Source organism: Strongylocentrotus purpuratus, unplaced genomic scaffold, assembly GCF_000002235.5.
Source record: "Strongylocentrotus purpuratus isolate Spur 01 unplaced genomic scaffold, Spur_5.0 spur5_scaffold_21, whole genome shotgun sequence".
In the NCBI taxonomy this organism is placed as follows: Eukaryota; Metazoa; Echinodermata; class Echinoidea; order Camarodonta; family Strongylocentrotidae; genus Strongylocentrotus; species Strongylocentrotus purpuratus.
In genome coordinates, this window is record NW_022145607.1 from 36,525,242 (window position 1) to 36,547,772 (window position 22,531).

Below are 22,531 nucleotides of genomic sequence, written 5' to 3' on the forward strand. Positions count from 1 at the left end.
CGCGCTGTGCTGTTGGTGACGTCTGGGGCTCGTTCCTAGAAACCAACGACAAGACAGTCATAACTTTATCCGCCAACTACGGAGATGTCTCTGATCTTCCTAAACCGTTTCACGAAGAGCTTACTAGCTAGTATCTCGTGAGATCGATATTATCGGCGAGAAGAGGAGCCGAGAATTAGCCTTAGTCGCAATACCACCAGATTATTACAAAATTAATATTAGGGAAAATGCAATTATTTAAATGAATTAGTAATAAAAAAAAATTGAAAATGATACCAAGAAATAAGAGATCCAATATACTTCCAAATTTGTGTAGATTAAACAATTGAAGTACTTGTAAAATATAATTGTGAGTTTTTCATTACATGACCAGTGAATCAGTTTTGTTGTTGAGATGGGCACCCCCCGAATATTTTCATTTGATAGTTTATAAAAATACACCCTTATATTATTCTTTGAAAAAATACGATGTAATGAAATTTGTGTTCAATGTTTTTGGCGTCAGCACAATATAAAAATTACAAAACTTCAATATTTCAAAGGTTAAAACATATGTTTAAACCATTCACTTTACATAATTGAAAATAGAATTCATCTCGAAATTAATATGGGTCTGAAAACTAAAGAATACACTTCAAACTATGGCTTGCCTGCCGTGGCAAAATACATATCCCTTCGACGAGTTTACAATGTGGAAATAAAGGCGTATAATCAGTTTATTTAAGTGGAAAATCCTTAAATACAAACATGGCATATTTTCATGAGATTATCAAATACAAAAAACGATAATTCACTGTTTAAGTGAATGTGTAGAAAAATCATAGTTGGAGGATTTATTGTCCTTTTTTGCCAGCCATAGTCTACCCAATAAATGACATGTGGTGGCGCTGCCCATCGACTAATAGTTATGACAGAGATACGACGGTGTCAGAGGTGTCATAACTCCTTAGTCAGGATGTTGTCGTTGATCTTGGCAAAGAGGGCTTGGTGAAACACGTAGCGGACAAGTTGTTCACTAACGCTGATTTAGTCAAGAAGTTAGACTTATGACGGTTTGTAGGAACGGGCCCCAGGTCGAGCGCGCGGTCGTCACGATCACTGCTGTATTACTGTATCCGGTCGGCGCGTTTCCGTTTTACACCCTGCCCTAGGCTTTTCGGCAAGAAATTACACGAAACATGCTGTATCCGAAGTCAAAGTTTGTTTATATCGACGTCAAGAATAGCGAAGCCAAAGCTTATGTACAATTTCAATTGGGGATGCGAGGGTCTTCTTGTTCAAGACGGTTTTCCCGATATATTATTGTTTTGTTATCGCTGGGCTAAATTTTGCGAGCTGATCACGCATCCTCACGCTCTTAGAGTATTGCGTATTAATGGATAAAAATAAATGATACGACTAGGAAGATCAACTAGTTAGTATAGAGAGTTAGCTAGCGCTACGTGACGTTTTCAGAGTTCTGGTGGTGTGCAGGGGCCCGTTCCTACAAACCGTCATAAGTCTAACTTCTCGACTAAATCAGCGTTAGTGAGCAACTTGTCCGCTACGTGTTTCACCAAGCCCTCTTTGCCAAGATCAACGACAACACCCTGACTAAGGAGTTATGACGCCTCTGACACCGTCGTATCTCTGTCATAACTATTTAGTCGATGGGCAGCGCCATCACATGTCATTTATTGGGTAGACTATGGCTGGCAAAAAAGGACAATAAATCCTACAACTATGATTTATCAACACATTCACTTAAACAGGAAGTTATCATTTTTTACATTAGAAAATCTGTTGAAAATATGCCATGTTTATATTTTAGGTTTTTTCCACTTAAATAAACTGATAATACGCGTTTCTTTTCACATTGTAAAATCGTCGAAAGGATAGCTATTTTGCCACAGCATGCAAGCCATAGTTTGATGTGTATTCTTTAGTTTTCAGACCCATATTGCTTTTTTTTCTTCAAATGTGTAAAATGCACAGTTTAAAACATGTGTTTTAACCTTTGGAATGTTGAAGTTTTGTCATTTGATTATTCAACTGATACCTAAAACATTGGACATAAAGTTCATTACATCGTATTTTTCTAAAAATAATATATTGGTGTATTTTTATAAACTATCAAACTAAAATATCCGGGGGGTACCCATCTCAAGAACCAAACTGATTCACCGGTCATATAATGAAATACTCACAATTATATGTTAAAAGTACTTCTATTGTACAATCTACATACATGTGGAAGTATATTGCATCTCTTATTTCTTGGTATCATTTTCAATCTTTTTTATTACTAATTCATTTAAATAATTGCATTTTCCCTAATATTAATTTTGTAATAATCCGGTGGTATTGCGACTAAGGCTAAGTTTTGGCTCCTCTTCTCGCCGATAGTATCGATCTCACGAGATACTAGCTAGTAAGCTCTTCGTGAAACGGTTTAGGAAGATCAGAGACATCTCCGTAGTTGGCGGATAAAGTTATGACTGTCTTGTCGTTGGTTTCTAGGAACGAGCCCCAGAGCGCCGAGGCAAGATGTGGACGACTAGACTCCGAATACCAGTCGGTTTGTAAAATTTTATTGGAGAAAAGCCTAGGGCAGGGTGTAAAACGGAAACGCGCATCCGGTCGGGTGTGGGAGGGGCGGGATATGCGCGGGAGGGGTTGATTTGGAATCATTGATCATATCAAATCAACCCTTAGAACTTCATCTGTGTGATTGTAGGGATGACAGTGATTGGTCTACTCATCATGCTTACAGTATTAATTGCACAGAAACGAAACTATATATTGATTTAAAGGGAAAGTCCACCCCCAAAATAAGGTTGTTTCGATAGAGGCAGAATAATAAGAAAATCAGGTGAGTGAAAGTTTGAGCAAATTCTGAATGAAAATAAGAAAGTTATGAATTATTGAAGTTGTGATCAATCAAATACAAATTGGCAACTCTGTGACTTATTATACGAGCTCTCCTTCATTTGCTTTGTGCATATATATTCCATAAAATCATGTTTTCTTCGTTATTGATGACGGAATATATATTTGTTCCTTGCAGGGGGAGTATAGAAACATATTTGCAATTATTATATTTAGGGTGCATGTATGGTTGAAATTTTTCTTGAGGGAAAATGAAAATTTTAGATTTTTTAGTACTGAGCAAATGGAAGTTGAGCTCGCATGATACGTCATAGAGTTGCCAATTTATGTTTGATTGATCACAACTTCAAAAATCCTAACTTCCTTATTTTTAATCGGAATTTGCTCAAACTTTCACTGACTTGTTTCTCTCATTTTTCTACTCCTATTAAAACTAACTTAATTTCAGGGTGGACTTACCCTTTAAAGTTTTCCACATAATATATTAGGGCCATTGCCATTAATTGGAACAAATTGTTTCTTGTACAAAATTAAGGCTGAAAGAGTAGGGCTAACAACCCCTGTAGTGTAGACCGTACTTATATTTCTTTGATATCCAATCAATTAAACAAGTGCTACCAGAAATAGTATTTTATGAGATGGTATTAAAGGTAAAGACCAGTATTGGAAACGCCCCAATTTCAAAAAATGAAATGGAAGCTCTCATTACCAATCATGTGAAAGAATATGTTTTGACTACATGATGATAACAAATTTGCCGGGAAACTGCCTACTAATTCATATATTTGGTAAATTTGTTTCTCTCATGGTCTGTGAGAGATATAGGGTAGTCCCATATACATCTTTCTGTGTATAGTGCTTGTAACTTTACGAAGAATGGGCCAAATTTCTTATCATTTTGATGCTTCCAGAACCTTGCAGATGCTAGATGCTAGATGATCAACCTTTTCTGATTGATTCCACAACGTTTCTTTCACAATGCAATCGCATGACCATAACTGTTCTTTACCTTTAAAGAGAGAGGGAATATATATGCCATCTAGGAATGTGATATATATTCAGGGCATTCATTTTCCCCATAATTTTCTTATGTGTGTGGGTGCATGGTAGCTAGTTTTTTGGTAATGATCATTTTGTTATTCCTCCTGTCTCAGGGGTTACAAAGGGGAGGGGTGATCTACAAACATCCTAAGAAAAGATCCTTACTGATTTTAGAAATGTTTTAGAAAAAAGGAATCCTAGCCCAATTAGTGGTCAGAATCTTTCTCCAGCAACTTTCTTGTATTCAGCCCTTTCCCCAAAGATCATGAGATCAAAAGTATGGTGTATTATTTGATGTTTAATCAGTGGAGTAATATAACTTAATAATGTGACTGCCTTGCCTTTGTCCACTCCGAGGATTTGCCTTTCGCAAAACAAAGATTTACCTCTCTTTGACCATCCTTTTTTTCTCATTTTGATCTCATTTTATCAATATTTAATCTTACATACTTTACCACTAGCAAAACATCAACATATTTCAAAACTTGTAAAACTTGGCTGAATGTCACACACACGCATACCAGCTGAAAAGCACCAACGAATATTTACACAAAGGAAAGACAACCATGAGAACTTCTTAAAATCTTTATCTTGTTTACCATTCATATTGTATTAAACACAGTCACTTCAAACAACAGCAGTTACAAATTAAAGACTTGATCATAATTGATATGAAGTACTGCAGGAGCAACCAAAAAACCAAAGTCTTAACTACACAATAGATAAACAAGAACCAAAGTAAAGCACAGTACTGCATAAAAGTGGATATAGGCATAGGAAAAGGATAGCAACCAGTTGTGTAGGATCGTTTTCTATCATGACGGTGGTTTGTTACTTGCAAGAAGTGAAGATAATGGTGGTCATTTGAGTTTGGGGTGATTAGAATTAATTAATGAGAACGAAATCCTATTTGCATGAAGGAGAGGATATAGGCATTGCCATTGATTCTGTCAGGTAACAACATCGACAAGGAGTGTTGAATGGAGTAACAAGTTTAAGAAACATAGTTATGATTTTTATTTTTGTATATCGGTCAATTTCATTTTATTTAATTAAATTCTGTTTCAATAAAAGCATGTACAAAATAATGTAAATTCAATGTTGACATATATAAAACAATGTAATTAGCTCGTATAAAACAATGTAATTAGCTTGTATAAAATACATTATAGAAATAAAAATGAAAATGATAACGGAATATTGTTGATCTAAATGAAACAGAGGGGCATGCTAAAGAAGCGATGCTTGTATGGTGCATGCCCCAACATTATATCCATAGGCAATTACAAAAGAACAATAACACTAGAACCACTGAATGAAACAAACCACTTTATAAAAGTTAATGAATGTAGCAAATACAATATCAATTATTGAAACAGAATAGGCCTATAACATTTAAGTCACAGAGAAAGGGCTACACCACCGCACATACTGAATTCGAAAAAGTTATGTGCTATCTGGTAATGACTTACCTACAATCATTTATTATTGAGTATCATACCATGACGAGGGCCCTATTTCATCAAACTTGTTATCAATAACAAATGCTAAATTTACTATAAAAGATAGGTTCTCTGCCAATCAAATGCTACAAATTCAGTAGCTTATAACGGTTATCGTAACAGTATCCAATCACCGACTGACCCTATCGAATGCTTTTTATAAAACAATTAATTCTTGGTTAATATCGAGAGTGCGAACAAGCACAAGCGAAACGATTGAGCAAACCTTTTCAAACTTTATTATGGTAACAATAGAATTTGTCATCAAAATATAATAGATAACAATCATTACAAAACCATCTCACTTCTCTGATAGGAAATGGTATTGCCTGAATAAGTATTCAAAAATTCACCAGAAAAGGGGGGGGGGGAGATGCACTCTGCCTCATGATTGTGAGGTATTGTGCCCCCCCCCCCTTGTTTTTTAAATAAATGTTTGTTACTGTATACCTCAAAATAAAGATGTAATCTGTTGTGTGCATTCATTTCAGAGTTTTACAAATCACACATTTTATGTATACATGTATATCATAAACAGTATATAGCATTCTATTTTCTAGCATTTTTCTAATTTTTTGCCATGTTTGCATTACGGAATGACAGAATTACTTTTACAGGGACACTTCAAGCTTGTATATAGGTAGAATTAATACAAAACAAAAAACACAGTGAAAATCAAGCCCACCAGGGTATCACACTATGTATGATACAGGCTTTTCCTATGCCATACTCATCTTCAAAATATTATATAAACCGCCAAATAAACCCATAATGATCAAACATCAGTTGATAATACAAATGTTTTGTGCATACTTAAAATACAAACTTAGTTACAAAGAAAATGAAAAAGTGTTAATTCATATACATGTAGCATAAAGCCTTACCACAAGTTTGGTTATTTTAAAAAAAGAATATGAGAAATGTGCTAAAACATGAACTATTGCATAATGCATATTATTAACAAATTACCATGATCTTGTCTTACTACGGACATCTGATATTAATATATGTTTTCATATCATGCGTCGACACTCCTGAGAAAAACGCACTTAATATTTCATCTTTAAGAAGGGAGCAATGCTCAAATGGTATATTGTTCTTGATTATTCGTCTACTCGAAAATAAGAACTGAAAGACTTTTGCATGCATTTCCTAACTTGGAAAGTTATCTCTACGAACGTGGGGAAAGAGGTACCATCTTGTACAAAAACTTGATAGCAAACTATTCTATAGGGAAGCAGGAAAAAAAGAGAAGGCGGCTAGTGAAATTTGAATGAAATCGGACAAAATTGAGAAAGTTATGAATTTTTGAAAGTGGTCATCGCTATAGGGGATCTTCAAATCGTTGATGTCTCTGCAATATAGAGGTAAACAACTTGTCCATTTGTACATGTATCAACACACAAAATGACAGAAATTGCAATTTTTCAAAAATATATGACTCGAGAGGGGCTATCTCTTTAGAGGATCGATAATATACTATCAATAATTGTAGTTTGAGTAATGCCCAAAGGGAGTAGGCACTTAGCAAAAGTACAGAAATGCAGGGTTTTTTTGTTCACAACAAACAGGAGAGTTATCCACGACTACGTCATAATCCACTGACCAAACTGCTAATTTGAGATTTGCATAGACTTCATGATCTTATATTTCAAACATTCATAACTTTCTTTTTATTGGTCCGATTTATTTCAAACTTTTCCATTCTGTTTCTCTTATTTTTCTGCCTTTATACAAACATACTCATTATAAGGGTTTGATGGCCCTTTGAATGTCTATTTGAGTGAATCATTAACTACAACTTATGTAAATATTAGGTAGACACCTAGGCCTACAATTCTAAACGAAATGGGAAATTCCCAGAAATAAAATCCATTTGTAGAAACACGATCTTTAAGTCCACCTAATATTACATTCAAAGTCAAATAATGTTTTTTCTTCATGAATCTTGTTTTTACAGTACAGTGTATCTGATAGATGTGATTTTACAGTGTTTTCATAGAATGCAGACACAAATCCTTCATTTCAGTTGCCATTCTAGCCTGGCACATACACTCATTAATTCAAACCACAGTGAGGAGTTCGCTAGCATTTGTAAATCCTAAACTTTTGACCCCATCCGAGTCAAACCACCAATCTGCAGGGCCCGTTTCATAAAACTTGTTATCTATATCAACTGCTAAACTTCCATGACAAATTTGGTCTCAGCCAATCAGATGCCACGGTTACAGTAGCTTATAACAGTAGCTTGTAACTCGTTATTGATATCAAGTTTGATGAAACAGGGCCACGGATTCAGAACACACCCATTCCTGGCCAATGGCCGGGGTAACTTAATTCAGCCTACCTGTCGGTTTGGTTTCTGTCTGGTTGGAGTGACTAGGATATGAGAGTCGAGAGTTGGTGTGACTAGCATACGAGAGTCGAGAGTCAATATCTTTATTTGAAATCTAAGTCACTACTATATAAACACTTCCAATTAATATTCAGTATTACAAAAAAAAAAAAAAAAGAGATAATTAAACCACTGTCTATCTACTTATCCAGCAGAAACATGAATAAGTTCAGGGTTGAACTGAAGAGAATCAGATGATTTTATTCTGTAATTTCATCTGATGGCTGTTCCGACGTCCACAGCTGTCGAGGAAGAAGAGAAAAAAGAAAACAGTAAGAATAACACTTGAAACATATTCTACTGATTAGGCCCTTATAACTCAATGTTGAGTTTCCCCGTCGCCCGTCTGCACTGTAATTTATCGGCGATCGAAAATATGAATATAAATCATTATTTAAAAAAAAAATGTTTTGATTGTTTAAAATGGACTTGTGTTTTTGTTTTAAAACAATTCTCTTTTTTTTTACTACCAGCTTCCACTGTATAACTCTTTAACAAATCTATCCAATTGAATTTAACATAATAATAGTTACTGTTCATCTTCTTTAATGCATGAAGGAACATTCTTCTGTTTTACAAAAGCCTCCAAATATTAAACAAAATTGAGATCAGGAAAGAATAAAGAAATTGAAAAAGTGAAAACAAACATTTAACACAGAATAAGTGTGTGGTTTTTTAAAACAATATTTGATGTTTGTATTCATGAAAATAGCCAAGATATCCTAACAATGTGTATTAATGAGATGTTCATACATTATTAAACTGGAAATACACAGGTTGAACCAACAAAAATGAATTAGGTGTTCGTAAAAAGGTTAACATAAAGGAATCTTGCAAATAATGAATAATGAATAATGAAATAGTTGCCACATTATGAGCTTAAAAAAATGTGATGGGAAACTCAAAATTGAGTTATAAAGGCCTCACGTTGTCTGAAATGTCAATGCTCCCAAAATCAGCAATTAAAACATATTTGGTACTTCCTGTCCTATCACCCACTTCTATAGTGTGCTTGTTCGGTAACTTGAATCAAGACTACCACTATAAGGCATTAACTGAAGCTCAATAAAATCTTTATTTTTGTACTCCGTTTTTATGAGGGCTATGATAATGATAATAGTAATATAAGAGCTTAAAGATAAAGACCAGGTCATGCGATTGCATTGTGAAAGAAACTTTGTGGAATCGATCAGAAAAGGATGATCATCTAGCATATAAGTATTGGTGTGTACTGCAAGGTTCTGTAATCATCAAAATGATAAGAAATTTGGCTCAGTCTTTGTAAAGTTACAAGCACTGTACACAGAAAGATGTATATGGGACTACGCACACGTGCGTATTATCTATTTGGCCCCAATAGATAAACTAATTTACCAAATATATCAATTAGTAGGCGGTCTCCCGGCAAAATTTTATCATCATGTATTAGTCAAAACATATTCTTTCACATGATTGGTAATAAGAGCTTCCAGTTCATTTTTTGAGAGGGGGGCGTTTCCAAAACTGGTCTTCACCTTTAATACTAATGTTTATAAGAGGTGTACTATGATTACCCTGGCATAAGTAGAGCGCCATCAGGCATTCAAGGAATTTCTTCCTTTCTGGTACCTGAAGAGGTGTTGTGGTCGAGTGGATATGTCACCGGACTGTGGATCACAAGGTCCGCGGTTCAAGTCCCGCCGCGGCACTAATGTCCTTTGTCAAGACATTGATCTACATTTGACACTCTCCACCAAGGTGTTAAATGGGTACCCGGTAGGATGCAAAAGTTAAAGTGGTTTAATAGATGACGCCTGGCTGGAATGCTCCCCAGGAGTGGAAAATGTGCATACATTGTGTGCGAGTAAGCCTGAATCCGATGACCGGGTTATAACATATATCTGTAAAGCGCTTTGAGAGGGCCTGGGGTTATAATTATTATTATTGCCCATTCACATCACCTGGGTGGAGAGTGACAATGTTGATTCATTTCAAAGGACATTAGTGCCGCAGCGGGACTTGAACCACCAACGTTGCGATCCACACAAGTCAGGTGACAAATCCACTAGACCACGACAACCTTACAAGTAAACCTCTTAAGTACTTACAGTTAAGTTGTCCCTAAGGAGCTGCATGATTAGTGTACTGTCTTTGTATGAATCCTCCTTGAGTTGATCCAGCTCAGCTATAGCGTTGTCAAATGCCTAGAAAATGTTTATAAGGGGAGAAAAATAAAAATTGTTAAAGTTTGTAACTGCTCTGTCAAACCCTAGTATCACAAAAGTAAATTTAGTACTGTTTGCAGAGAAATTTAAAGGTTACAAGAAATTCTACTCATCGGTTTTCTCTTGGTATGCTTTGAACATGTGGATTGATTATCGTTGGGAGACAATTCAAGGGCCCTAAATAATATAGACAAAAATGTTCTGTTTCTTGAAACAAGATTTTCACTTCCTACGGTATTTCAATATTTGTTCAGGTCTAACCTTTTCACCAGAGCGAGGATGGCGAGTTTGAAACCAGACTGGACTATGAATTTTCAAGAAATACCATCACCACCCCAGGACTGTGCATGTTTTTACAAGGTAGCTGCCATATGTTAAACAGAAACGATTTTACAAATGAATAATATCATTGAAATTAATTGAAGCACCTAATATACAAAGTATCACAGAGCTCAAAAGTTTAATTAAGTATTAATTTGAGGAGCAATGCATTATCAGCATTGGGGCTATTCCATGAGAAGAAGGACATGACATCAAAAAAAGAAATGTACCTCTTATGTTAATTCTTTGATTTATCACTAACCTTATGCCATGGATGTTCATAAAACATTAGGGCCTTTCAAATTCAATACAATTTTTTTTTCATTTTTGTTGATTTCCTAAGATCTCAAACTATCATCAAAAACGTACATGTGGGACTGTAGCTGAAAAAAACCCAATTTATTGCAGATTACACAGGATTCTTGTAATATTTTTTCCTGAAAATTTCGCTAAATGGAAAAAGATGAATATATTTCCATATTCTAAGGGGTCCTGTGGTATTTAATCTATTACATAGGGGTGAAAATGGCCCCCGGACAAAATGTAACGCGAGTTACCGACATATTTGCTTCCTGCATTTTACTAGTCCATTGTTTCTTATCTTTAATATTGTGATCTTATACTAGTAAGTCACAACCTACTATCAAATTAAAGTAGGAAAGATTTTGTCAAGATTGTCTAGTATGAGGAGAAAAGAGGGTCTCGTAGAATTGACCATGTCCTTTTTTTGTAACGCGAGTTACCGAAATTCAATAATCCAAGAATCTAAAAATAATTGTTCTTCAATTTTCTTTTTTGTTTCATTCAGTTGTTCTATATCTACCCTGTCCATATTTGAAAAAAGTATCTTGTAGATCCTAGCAGTTCTAAAGATATAGGCACATTATCGTGTCAATGTACCCATTAAGTGTAACGCGAGTTACCATGGAATGGCCCATTGGCATATTATTACTATTTTTATCATTTTGGTTATTTATCAATTTATTATTACTAATTATATATATATATATATATATATATATATTTTTTTTTTTATTTATTTTTTTTTTTTTTTTTTTTGAAATTAATTAATTAATTTCTTTCTTCTTTTTTTTTGCGGGGGTCATTTTTCCAGGGGTTAACACATACAAACAGGGCTTCCGGCGAATGACATTTAACAATTTGAAATATTATTGGCAAGATGAGTATTGGCCTAAAATGGTTTACCTCCTTAGCAACTGTACAGGCTTTCTTGGGCTCGTTACGGATTTCATAGTAGAAAACTGAGAAGTTGAGTGCTAGACCGAGATGAATGGGATGTGTTTTAGCAAGCTGCTGGCTTGCCTTCATTGCTGCCAGGTACGCCTCTTCAGATTTACCGGCACAATCTGCAGAAAAGAGACGAGATTTATCTTAAAGATAAACTTGAGTTCTGGTAAAAAAAAAGAAAATTAATTCTCACAGAACCAAACAAAACTTACACTGAATGTTCAAGATTACAAATTAATGTCATGTGCCAAACAATTTTGGAAGAAAATGTATACTGGCTGAGTAATGAGCATAGAAAGATAAGAAAATCAGGTAGTACTAGCCCCGACACGATTTGTGTAGTCCCATATACATGTACATATTTCTGTGAACAGTGCTTGTTACTTTGTTACTTGTGATGCCTCCAGAACCTTGCAGTACACACCAATACTTACATGCTACATGATTAACTTTTTCTGATCCATTCCAAACCTTTTTTTTTACAATGCAATCGCATGACTAGAACTCAACTTTATCTTTAACATGTGAACTAAAAATGACTATTGAAATTCATACATGTACATGTACATGTAGATGGCTGAGTAGTAGAGCAGAGGTCTCATAATCAGGAGGTCCCGGGTTCAAAACCAAGTTACGGTGCTTGCGCCTTTTGTTAAGACATTAATCCTCATTACCAAATTCGCTGCTCGATCATGCAGCCATTAAACGCACACAATACTTGAACTCTCAAATCGCGGCACATGATAAAACAAGCTTTATTTGGCTACAACACAACAACAATAAAAAAAAAAATGAAATTTTAAAAAATCTGAAAATTCTGGATTTTCAGGTCCTAGAAATCCAGAAAATTGAATATTCTGGATTATTTGTAAGGGTTGGCAGGTATGTGTACAATGTATGTCTTCTTCACATCTAATCAATCAACATCATTTTGTAAGTATCTTTACAACTATATATATATACCGATACATTATTATACTTGGCTTTTTCTAACTTTTCTTGATCTATTATATACATACCGTCTCTTCCATCATTCTCAGACTTCACTTCCACTAAGTAGCGGAAGTAATCTCCCTTCATCTTCAGGTAGAAAACATTAGCCTCGAGTATCGGAGTATCCTCAGTGCTTATAGAATTGGGTATGAGAAACTTGTCCAGCAATTCCTACAAAGTAACAAACATATTTGTAGAGAAATGTTGGTACATGTAAAGGTACACAGTGTGTACCAGAGTAAAAATGAAACCAGATTTCATGCAGTGAAAAAAATACACGGGGGCTCGGGGCAAATTAGCCCCCCAAATTCATAAAAGAGCTCAAAATTTTTGCATAGAGCTCAATGCAAAACGAATTAAAGAGTGTTATTTTCATGCGAGCAAGCTTGAAAAGTAGCCCCCAAAATTTTGTAAGTATTTTTTTCCTGATTTCATGGCAGAAATTTCCTATCACAATGCATACTGTAAGTTCCTTGATGAAAGGTTGACTTCTCTTCTTTTATTTGATGCATAGCTTATTATTCATCATTTACGCATGAGTGGATTCAAACAATGGACAGTGATGCTACCATAATTTCATTTGAATGCAGAGAGCTAGGCAGAGGTCATTAGTGCTCGGTTGGGATTTGAACCCTCAACCCTTGGATTGAGAGTCAAGTGAATGAACCACTATACCACGGCACCTCCATATAACAGGTACAAAACTTACCAACTGATTTAATGACATAGATCTGTGTATTGTGATAATAAATACATGTACTTAGGAAATTGGTAATTCTGAGTCAAATTACCCTTTTGTCAGCCTTTTTGATATGCCGGAGCTGGCAAAACTCTTCTTCTTTTGTTTGTTCACTCTCTCTCTCTCTCTCTCTCTCTCTCTCTCTATATATATATATATTATATATATACATGTATATATATATATATTTCTCTCTCAGTCAGTCTCTCTGTATATCCACCTCTCTCTCTGTTTCTCTGTCTCTCTCTCTCTCTCTGTGTCTCTATCTCTCTCTCTATCTCTCTCTCTCTCTCTATCTCTCTCTCTCTTTCTCTCTCACTCAGTCTGTCTGTTTCTGCCTGTTTCTCTCTCTCTCTCTCTCTGGTACCATAATTGGCATTGAAACTGAAAGTTAACAGACCATACACACTGATTAAGTGACTGTCGTATTTTGATGTACAGGAAATGGTGTGACCTTCTTAAGTAGTTAGAGTATTACAGTACATGTACGTAGCACTTGCCATTTACGTTCATTTTCATTTGTACTGAGCAAAAGACAAGATCACATATGCGGATGATTTCATTTTACTTTATATAGAAATATGATCTATCTGCACTCGAGGTTGACACACTAGCTGGCTATTACCGGGGGTAATAATAAATGCAGGATTAATTCTCAGGAAATGAGGTATTACTATAATTAGTCAAGTGGCTACCTTGGGTAAATATGGTATTGCACATGCATATGACCATACATGTTAAAGGGAAGTTGAGTTCTGTTGCAGAGGGCGCTACACTAAATAATTTTTTGTGAGATAATGAAAAACTGAGTGTCAAATTTGAAAGAACATAATATTTAAATGACAAAATCATCTTTGTTTGATCAAAATCGGTTCAGAGATGGCTGAAATATAACGATTTCTAATACTTGTGTACCACCAAAAATATTAGATATTTTAAAAAATTTGAAAAAAACATTGAAAAAAGCGAAATACAAAATGTAACACCTTTTACGTCGTATTTCAGCCAATGCCAATGTTGGCTTTTTTTGTTGGCACTTTCGTGTTGCTTATATTACCTACAATTAGCCGGCTCATGTATTGTTATTTTTAATCAAATAATTAATTAACGGTCACCGTGTTTTTTTTTTTTAAGTGGAGCTGAATTAGTATGATCGTATTGGCTAAATTTCACACATTTTGGGGTCTAAAATTACCTTCATACCAATTTTAGGTTCTAAAAGGGGATAAGAGCAATAACCATGCACTTTGAAGGCATTTGTGGTCTGAAAACAGAACTCAAATATCCCTTTAAAGGGAGTGTGTCATGGCAAATACTGGTCAACGCCGTCTACATCTTCTTTTGGACAATTGCACGTAAACGAATGGACTTGATTAACTGGGTCAGCGCACGTTGAACTGGGTCAGTGCGTGCTAGCGTTGCCGAAATAGACCAAAGTTCTCCTCGACCTTCGGTTTCGCATATGTTGCACACACGCGAATGCTGCGGTCGCGTCGTCCGTAGTTGTACCCGATTGGCCCCGGGGAGGGCCCCGGGGAGGGCCATGGGCATGGGAAAGACACAGTCTCTTAGGGGCAATTCCACGGTAACGGAAGGACACTCAGACAAGATTTTTGAACTTCAGGTTCATACTAAAAGAACTGTTTTATTAGTATAAGATGTGAAACAGTACAGATATAATACCTATATAAGTGCCTTTAATTCTCCCCAAAAAAATTGTCATTATAGTTAAGTAGTTTAAGAATGTGCATATTAATTATCTCGGTAACGGAAGGACATAAAAATGGACATGGTATTTCCAGTTAATTAGTGTTTATCCAAACTTTGTGAAGTTGATGAAGCTTTCCACTTGACTGAAACACATTTTGTTCCCCATAGTTTAATACATACTAATAAAACATTTCTTTTAGTATGAACCTGAAGTTCAAAAATCTTGTCTGAGTGTCCTTCCGTTACCGTGGAATTGCCCTTAGGCGTACATGTACCCAACACAAGCTTTAGGATCTTCTGCCCCATTCTATGTATCATACTATGGACCTACTCCATCCAAGATCATACTATAAGCATAACATATTGCTTCTCATAATCATACTCTATAATGTACAAGAAAGACTGAGAGAAGGGTTAGTTGAATTTTCATATTTTGACTAAGTTTGATAGATTTGAATAAATGCACTATGGTCGGGAACATGTATTTACAAGTGCAGAACCCCAGAAAGGGCAGTAACAACCTAAAATTAATTTAGGTTAGGTTAGGTATTTTTGATGGTAGAAATTAAACAAATTTTATGAAGACCATGGTCATATTTTGCTCTTGTGAGAATATCTGATACCGGAATAAACACGAAAGCTATCAACCGTCTACCTCAACTTCAAGAGATGATGATGTACGTATATGTAGCATCAAATAGGTGGCCCCCTCCTCATAACCATAGCACCCCTTTTCAGGGTTGGCATATTTCCCGCTTCGGAGGCTTATTTCCCGGACGCCGTGAAATAAGCGGTATTTACCAGTATTTACCGCTTTTTACCGGTATTTACCACTTTTTACCGGTATTTACCACTTTTTACCGGTATTTACCACTTTTTACCGGGAAATACCGGGAAATATGTTTTTCCACTCACTTGTTCATAGGGATTGTCCAATTTTGAACATAATAACAATGGTGGTGAGTATGGTTGCTCTTAAGTGTACTATTTGTGTGTGTGTGTGTGTGTGTGTGTTTGTTTGTGTGTTTGTCTATGTCTGTAATTATGTAATGCTGGAAAAAAAATACAGGAAAAAGATACCAAATATACACCTAATCTAGATTTGATGTTCTTCATTGAAGGGAACCAAAACCTTCATACTAAGTTACTTTTATTGCAAAGTTTAAGGTATTTGAATAAAATCGGGCAAGGAATAAGGAAGTTAAAGCTTCTTGAAATGACTAGTCACTAGAGGGCGATATTCAATTTGATGACATCATTTGTGGACAACTCTCCATGCCTTTTGTACATCAAATTTCACAATTCTTTCGTTTTTTTTCCTATTTATTTGTGTTCTTGATCGGATTTCATAACATGGATCGACATCCATGTTGAAGGAAAAACTGTGATAACGCCATTATGAACGTGTAGATGGCGCACAGTTTTTCCTTCATTATCATTTTGCCTTCGGCGTAGACTAGAAGGGACGAGATTGACGGCAGCGAGAACGGCTTGCAAGATTTTCAACATGGATGTCGATTTTGACCCATAATTTCCTTAAAAGGGACCATTAAACAGATTATTTCAATCAAGTTAGTAAGTGGAACCAATGTATTATAGCCTAGGCCTAATTTAAAATTGGATATGCACGAGGTAAAATGACATTTTGGGGGCATAACAATACGGCCGTGGCAAGTTTGTCATGTTTGTGGGAGGGGCCTAACGGCTAAAATCTAGCCGTGATATCTTCAACATACGATGGCATAGGCGGTCATTCAGTCTCTATAACCGGAGGTCTAGTGGAGCCAGACGTAGTCTCAGTGGAACAACCGACGATTATAGAGACTGAAGCTTTCGGTCTAGCAAGTTACCAGCCTGAGCTAGATCTAGACTAGGCTCATATTTTGCGTTTGAGCCGTTGAAGTAATTTTTGTCCGAAGCTTGGCAACGTCCGAAGTTTGGCGGTCTTACTCTAACCACCTTTCCTCGGCGATCTGAATGTAGATTATAGTTTTATACGCTATCTTTCTTCAGCTTCGCTTCCGAAAGATAGCTGTCTACATCCAGATCGCCTCGGAAGTGATGGTGATAATATTAGTTTGTCCCATCACCTTCACCAACAGCTCTTTTTGAGCCGAGGTAGCCCGACTCCATTTATACTTACCAAAACCTGATCGCAGATAGCATGAAGCTCCTTCTCTATCTTCTCCCTGTATTCCGCGGCCCTGCCTTTAAACTCTTCCTCCGACTTCTGCTCCAGACTACTCACAATCCTCCATGACGAGCGTCTCGCTCCGACAACATTCTTGTATGCAACGGAAAGCAGGTTTCGTTCGTCCGACGCTAAATGATCGCCCATCTCCGTCACTTTCTTCATTGCTCGCACCATATCATCATACCTCTCAGCTTGCTCAAGTAGCCTGGCCAATTCGACAAGGGTAACCCGATCCGTCGTGGCTGCTATCAAATCAGACATGGCGAAGAATCTTTCAGAATCTGTGGAACAGTTTTAAATTATAAGTTGATTCTTTCAGTAGTAAGGTACAGATCTGTATCAGGATATAATAACCACACGCGAAATATAACGTACGACGTTATTTACACATACCGTTTGTATACGTTCGCATTTACGGTACGTTCGTACGCGCGCGCACTAAGTACATGTCAACGAACTTATTACTTGAAATTCGATGGTATGTGCATGTACGTCGCTCGAGAATATCGTTGAATAGCTACAGCCCCATAACTGAAAATTACAATAGGCAAATTATTCCGCTTTCCATTGAAGCGTGTCCTGTATTGAAGCTAGCTGTTCATTTGTACTTGTACAGTGATGTAGTTTAAATATAATCATACTGGACATCATAACTACACAGTCAAAGTAAATATTAGCAGAGAGATGAATAAGGAAAATAATGGAGTGTTCAAATACCAGGCCGGTTTGGCAATTTCCCGGGAGATCAGTACTGGTATTCCCCTAGTATTTCCAGGGGGGGGGGGGGGGGGGGGGGGGGGGGGGGGGGGGGCGTGGTTCCGGGAGCTAGGAGAATACTGGGAAATATCAGGAAATAATTATAGTAATATTGGATAGCTTAATTGAGTGTGATACATATTGTACGAGTCGAATTAGTAGACGGGTCGAATTCATAGAGAACGAGAGCAAGATATTCTTATTCTTGTATCACACGAAAACAAAGACATACAAATTATTATTATTATCCATATATGCAGGGGCGTACGCAGGGGGGGGGGGTTGGGGGTTCAAACTCCCCCCCCCCCCTTTGGTATTTTTATGTGTGTAAACCCCCCTAAAAAAACTTTAAAAAAAACCCCTTTGTTTTTTTGTTTTTTGTTTTTTAATTTAAAAAAAAAAAAAAAAAAAAGTATGCCCATTGCTAACGTAAAGTGACCTTACCCCCCCCCCCCCCCCAACGAAAAAAAATGTCAAATTTTCAAATGCGAGACCAAAAAAAAAAAAAAGTGTCCGCTTACAAAATCCGCATCACCCCCCCCCCCCCCCAAAAAAGTATTTATGATCAGGTAGAGCGTAGCATGAATTGGCGTGGGGTCTAGGGGCAAAGGACCGGCGGGGGTCAAGGGGCGGACCCCCCGGAAGCTAATCTTAGGGGGTATGGGCATTTAATTACGGTCAGATGAACATTATTTTGATACCTTATTCATGACACTGGCAGGTCACTAATTGGCGTGGGGTCCAGGGCTCAGGGATTTTAGGCATTTTATAACGGTCAGATAAGCAATCAGGGGGCGCCTTGGGCCCCCTGGTGTTGAACTTTATTAGACCCCTTTTTTTACCTTGATCGATTACATGTATGTGCCCCATATGGAAACGTTTGCTTTGATTTGTCTCATAAAAGAAGTGATCACAAACTGACTCCCACACGGTGTTGAGTGCTCAGGGGTCTCGGGCCACTGGCTTCACCGGGCAGGTAGTTCCATTATGTGAATGGGTAAATTAACTATTACAAAATGAGGGACACATTACATTGTACAATAGGGACACACATTGTTTTTATTGTGCAGAACATACTCTTTTATTGACTTACTTATTGAATGAATCTATAAAAACAAAATGCATTTTGTATTCTAACAATTGGAGTATACAGAATAATAACAGGTGAATGAAATGCATAAATACCACCCCTGGGAAGGAAGCATTCATAAATTTGAATACATAGTTGATAAACGACTCCGAATGAAATTATAAAACCAAAATGTAATTTGCGTTCTGGCAATTGGAGTACAAAGAATGATGGCAGGTGAATGAAATGTTTCAACAACACAAACACCTGGGAAGGAAGCATCCATACATTTGAATAATTTAGTTGATAAACGATTCCGCATGTGGACGTTTGGTGGAGCAGAAAGCAGTGGATTCTTAACAACACGAACCCATTTAACAGAATGTCGGAACGTAAATTAAATTTGGCGCGGTTGGAAAATGCATCTTTCTACCCTGCGACTTTAATGGTACGATCCAGTAAATTAAAACAGTAAAATGGCTCTTATTTTAAAATTACTCATTAAATAAAACACAAAACTTCATTGATATCTGACAAAATATGTTATATCTTACTAATAATTCAAAAATATGTATAAACATTGTGAAAGTGTAGCATTTTACGATAAAAGACACCGATTGAGAGAAGACGACGTCATTGGAACCTGTTGATGTGCGCTTGCATCAGGGAATTCAAGGTCAAAAGGTCAATTCAGACGCTAATAAGTTATTGGTCAAGCCTTTTTGTTTCCTTTATTCCGACAAAATTATGCAATCAATCAAAACATGTTTATTAACAGAAGAAAGCTAACGATTAGTATTTTCATTAACCGCTTGCCCCAAAGTCGCTTGACCACAGTGAAACGAGTGAGAGCCTGCGAGAGCGGCCAAAGTATGATTGAAACTCGCTTTTTTGCTCTTCTCCAACGCAAAAAGAGACGACATTGTGCTGGATAAATCTATTTTTTCCGACAAAAGTATAGAAAATTTGCATATGGTCTTTTTATATTATTCTTTATGAAATGTTATCCGAGTGACTCCCGGGCGCCCCAATGCTGGAAAGAAACGCACATTTTAGAAAACTTCACTTTTTCATGGAAAAATGCTTATTTGTTCTATGCACGCAAGTCAGATTGAGCGGATGATACAACGTTTCCATATGCCCCCCCCCCCCAAAAAAAACATCGAACTCTGGCTACGTGCCTGGTTAAGTAACCAGATGAGTTGAATATCTTCTAACAATATGGCGTTTTTCTATGCACATCACATCACTTGGCAGCCTAAGGGGGGGGGGGGGGGGGTTTCGGAGAAAACCCTTTTGGGAACCCCCCCCCCCGCCCTTTGTTTTGTTTTTATTTATTTAAAAAAATTATGGTAATGGGTTGATCCCCAAAAGCTGACCTAACCCCCCCCCCCCTCCCCCCTCACCCCCCCCCCCCCCCCCCCCCCCCCCCCCGCCAACGAAACGATAATACGATTGGCCTAATTTAGAAATTTTGGGACACAAACTTTTTAGACCCCTCCTCAGGACGTCAATCAATTACATGTCTGTGCCCCCCTCCCTCCCCCTCCCCCCTCCTCCCAAACATCAAACTCAGGCTACGACCCTGTCAGAGGGCAGAGCATCCGGAAGTTCAGGGGTTATAGGCATATAATTACGGTCAGATGAGCATATTTTAAAACCTTATTTGTGACACTGGCAGGTCACTAATTGGCGTGAGGTCCAGGGGCGGAGCCCTCGGAAGCTCAGGGGGTTTTAAGGCATTAAATAACGGTCAGATGAGTATCCAGTGGCCCGCCATGGCGCCTTTGGTTATAGGTTCAGGGGGTTTTATGCATTTAATTACGGTCAGATGAGCATTCTTTTGATACCTTATTTGTGACACTGGCAGGACACATTGGTGTAAGGTCCAGGGGGCGTAGCCTCCCGAAGCATAGTGGTTCTAGGCATTAAATTACCGTCACACGAGCATCCAGGGGCCCGCCTTAGGGCCCTAGGTTTAATCCAGGGGGCATAGCCCTCGTAAGCTCAGGGGTTTTCGGCATTTAATGACGGTCAGATGAGCATATTTTGATACCTCATTGTTTTGTGACACTGGCAGGTCACTATTCTTTCTTTCTCTCTCACTTTCTTTCTATTTCTCTTTAATATACTTTTTCTAAAGAAGTGGGAGGGGAAGCTCGAGGCCCCCTAGCTCCGCCGTTCCGCGGGCCCTGACATGATTGTAAACCTTTAATTAAGCATATTTTCGCCTGACGGTAATTTTAGGAATTTTTCATTTTCCAAGGAACGCATGAAATAGTATAATTTACTAAAAAGTGAGGAAAAATCTCTGAAAATTATGTCATTTCAACAACATATATGTAAATCACCGGTATCGAAATAGAAATAAACCACATTTGAATTTTATTGGGGGGCACCCCTACATCCATCCGTACGCCAGTGCATCCCCCTCGATTTACACCTATTTTTTTATTTATTTATTTTTTTTTTTTTTTGGGGGGGGAATCACATCTGATCTCCCCTACCTTACTTCTTTCTCTGTTTTTCTTTCCTTTTCTCTCTTTTTCCCCTTTCCCTTCCCTTCCTTCTCTCTCTCTTTTGAGTTTGATGGGGGGGGGGGGGGGAGGCAAGGGCCTTTCGGCCCCCGATCCACACATTGTTGGCGGGATTAATCACAACTGATCTACCCTTCTTTTCACCCTTTTCTTTCTTCTTCCTCTTTTTGTTCAGTTTTAACTCTCCTCGTCCCCTTTCCCTTCCTTCTCTCTATTTTTTGTCGGAAGAGGCAAGGGCCGTTTGCCCTCCCCCTCCGATCCCCAACTTGTTGGCGAGAAAATTGCAACTGATATCTCCCTCCTTTTCTTCTCTTCTCCCTCTTTATTTACTTTTTTCTTTCCCTATCCTTCCTTCTCTCTTATTTTGATGGGGGGGGGGGGGGGGGAGGCAACAGCCTGGGAGGCAAGGCCCTTTCGTCGTTCCCCCCCCCCCCCTCCTCCCGATCCCCTACTTTTTCCCCCTCTTCTTTCGCTCCCTCGCTCTTTTTTTTTGCCGGGGGGGGGGGGGGCAGGGTCCGCCCCCCCCCCCCCCCCCCCTGGATCCGCGCCTGTTATCGATCATCCGCTCAATCTGCCTTGCGTGCATAGAACAAAATAATAGGCATTTTTGGATGAACTGAAAGTGAAGTTTTCTTTAAAAAAAGTGCGTCTTTTCCGGGGTGCCTGACTCGGAGTCACTTGCATTTGGGTAACCTTTCAAAAAGTATAATAACACCAATAATATGGCACATTCTCCGTGCTTTTGTCGGATTTGTTTAGTAATCCAGCACAATGTCGTCTCATTTTGTGTCCAAATTAAGTCAAGGAGCAAAATAGCGAGTTTGGCCGCTTTCGCCTGGTCAGGCGGCTTTGCATGGGATGAGCGACTGAATGAATACAGCCTACTAATTGTCAGCTTTCTTCTGGTATTATTATTGTACTTGTTTTGATTGATTGTATATTTAATTGTTGTTG

The 22,531-nt window shown here is 37.6% G+C and overlaps 1 protein-coding gene across 1 annotated transcript; it reads right to left on the reverse strand.

The window, feature by feature from the left end:
* Nucleotides 1-4,480: 4,480 nt before the first annotated feature.
* On the reverse strand, nucleotides 4,481-17,666 carry LOC583263 (14-3-3-like protein). The gene is made up of 5 exons (XM_003727828.3): nucleotides 17,165-17,666; nucleotides 12,599-12,743; nucleotides 11,538-11,698; nucleotides 9,894-9,989; nucleotides 4,481-8,048 (listed from the first exon to the last, which is right to left on the reverse strand). Exons 1-5 carry the CDS (start codon nucleotides 17,474-17,476, stop codon nucleotides 8,007-8,009), a joined length of 756 nt encoding a protein of 251 aa, XP_003727876.1. The 5' UTR covers nucleotides 17,477-17,666; the 3' UTR covers nucleotides 4,481-8,006.
* Between the last annotated feature and the right edge of the window lie 4,865 nt (nucleotides 17,667-22,531).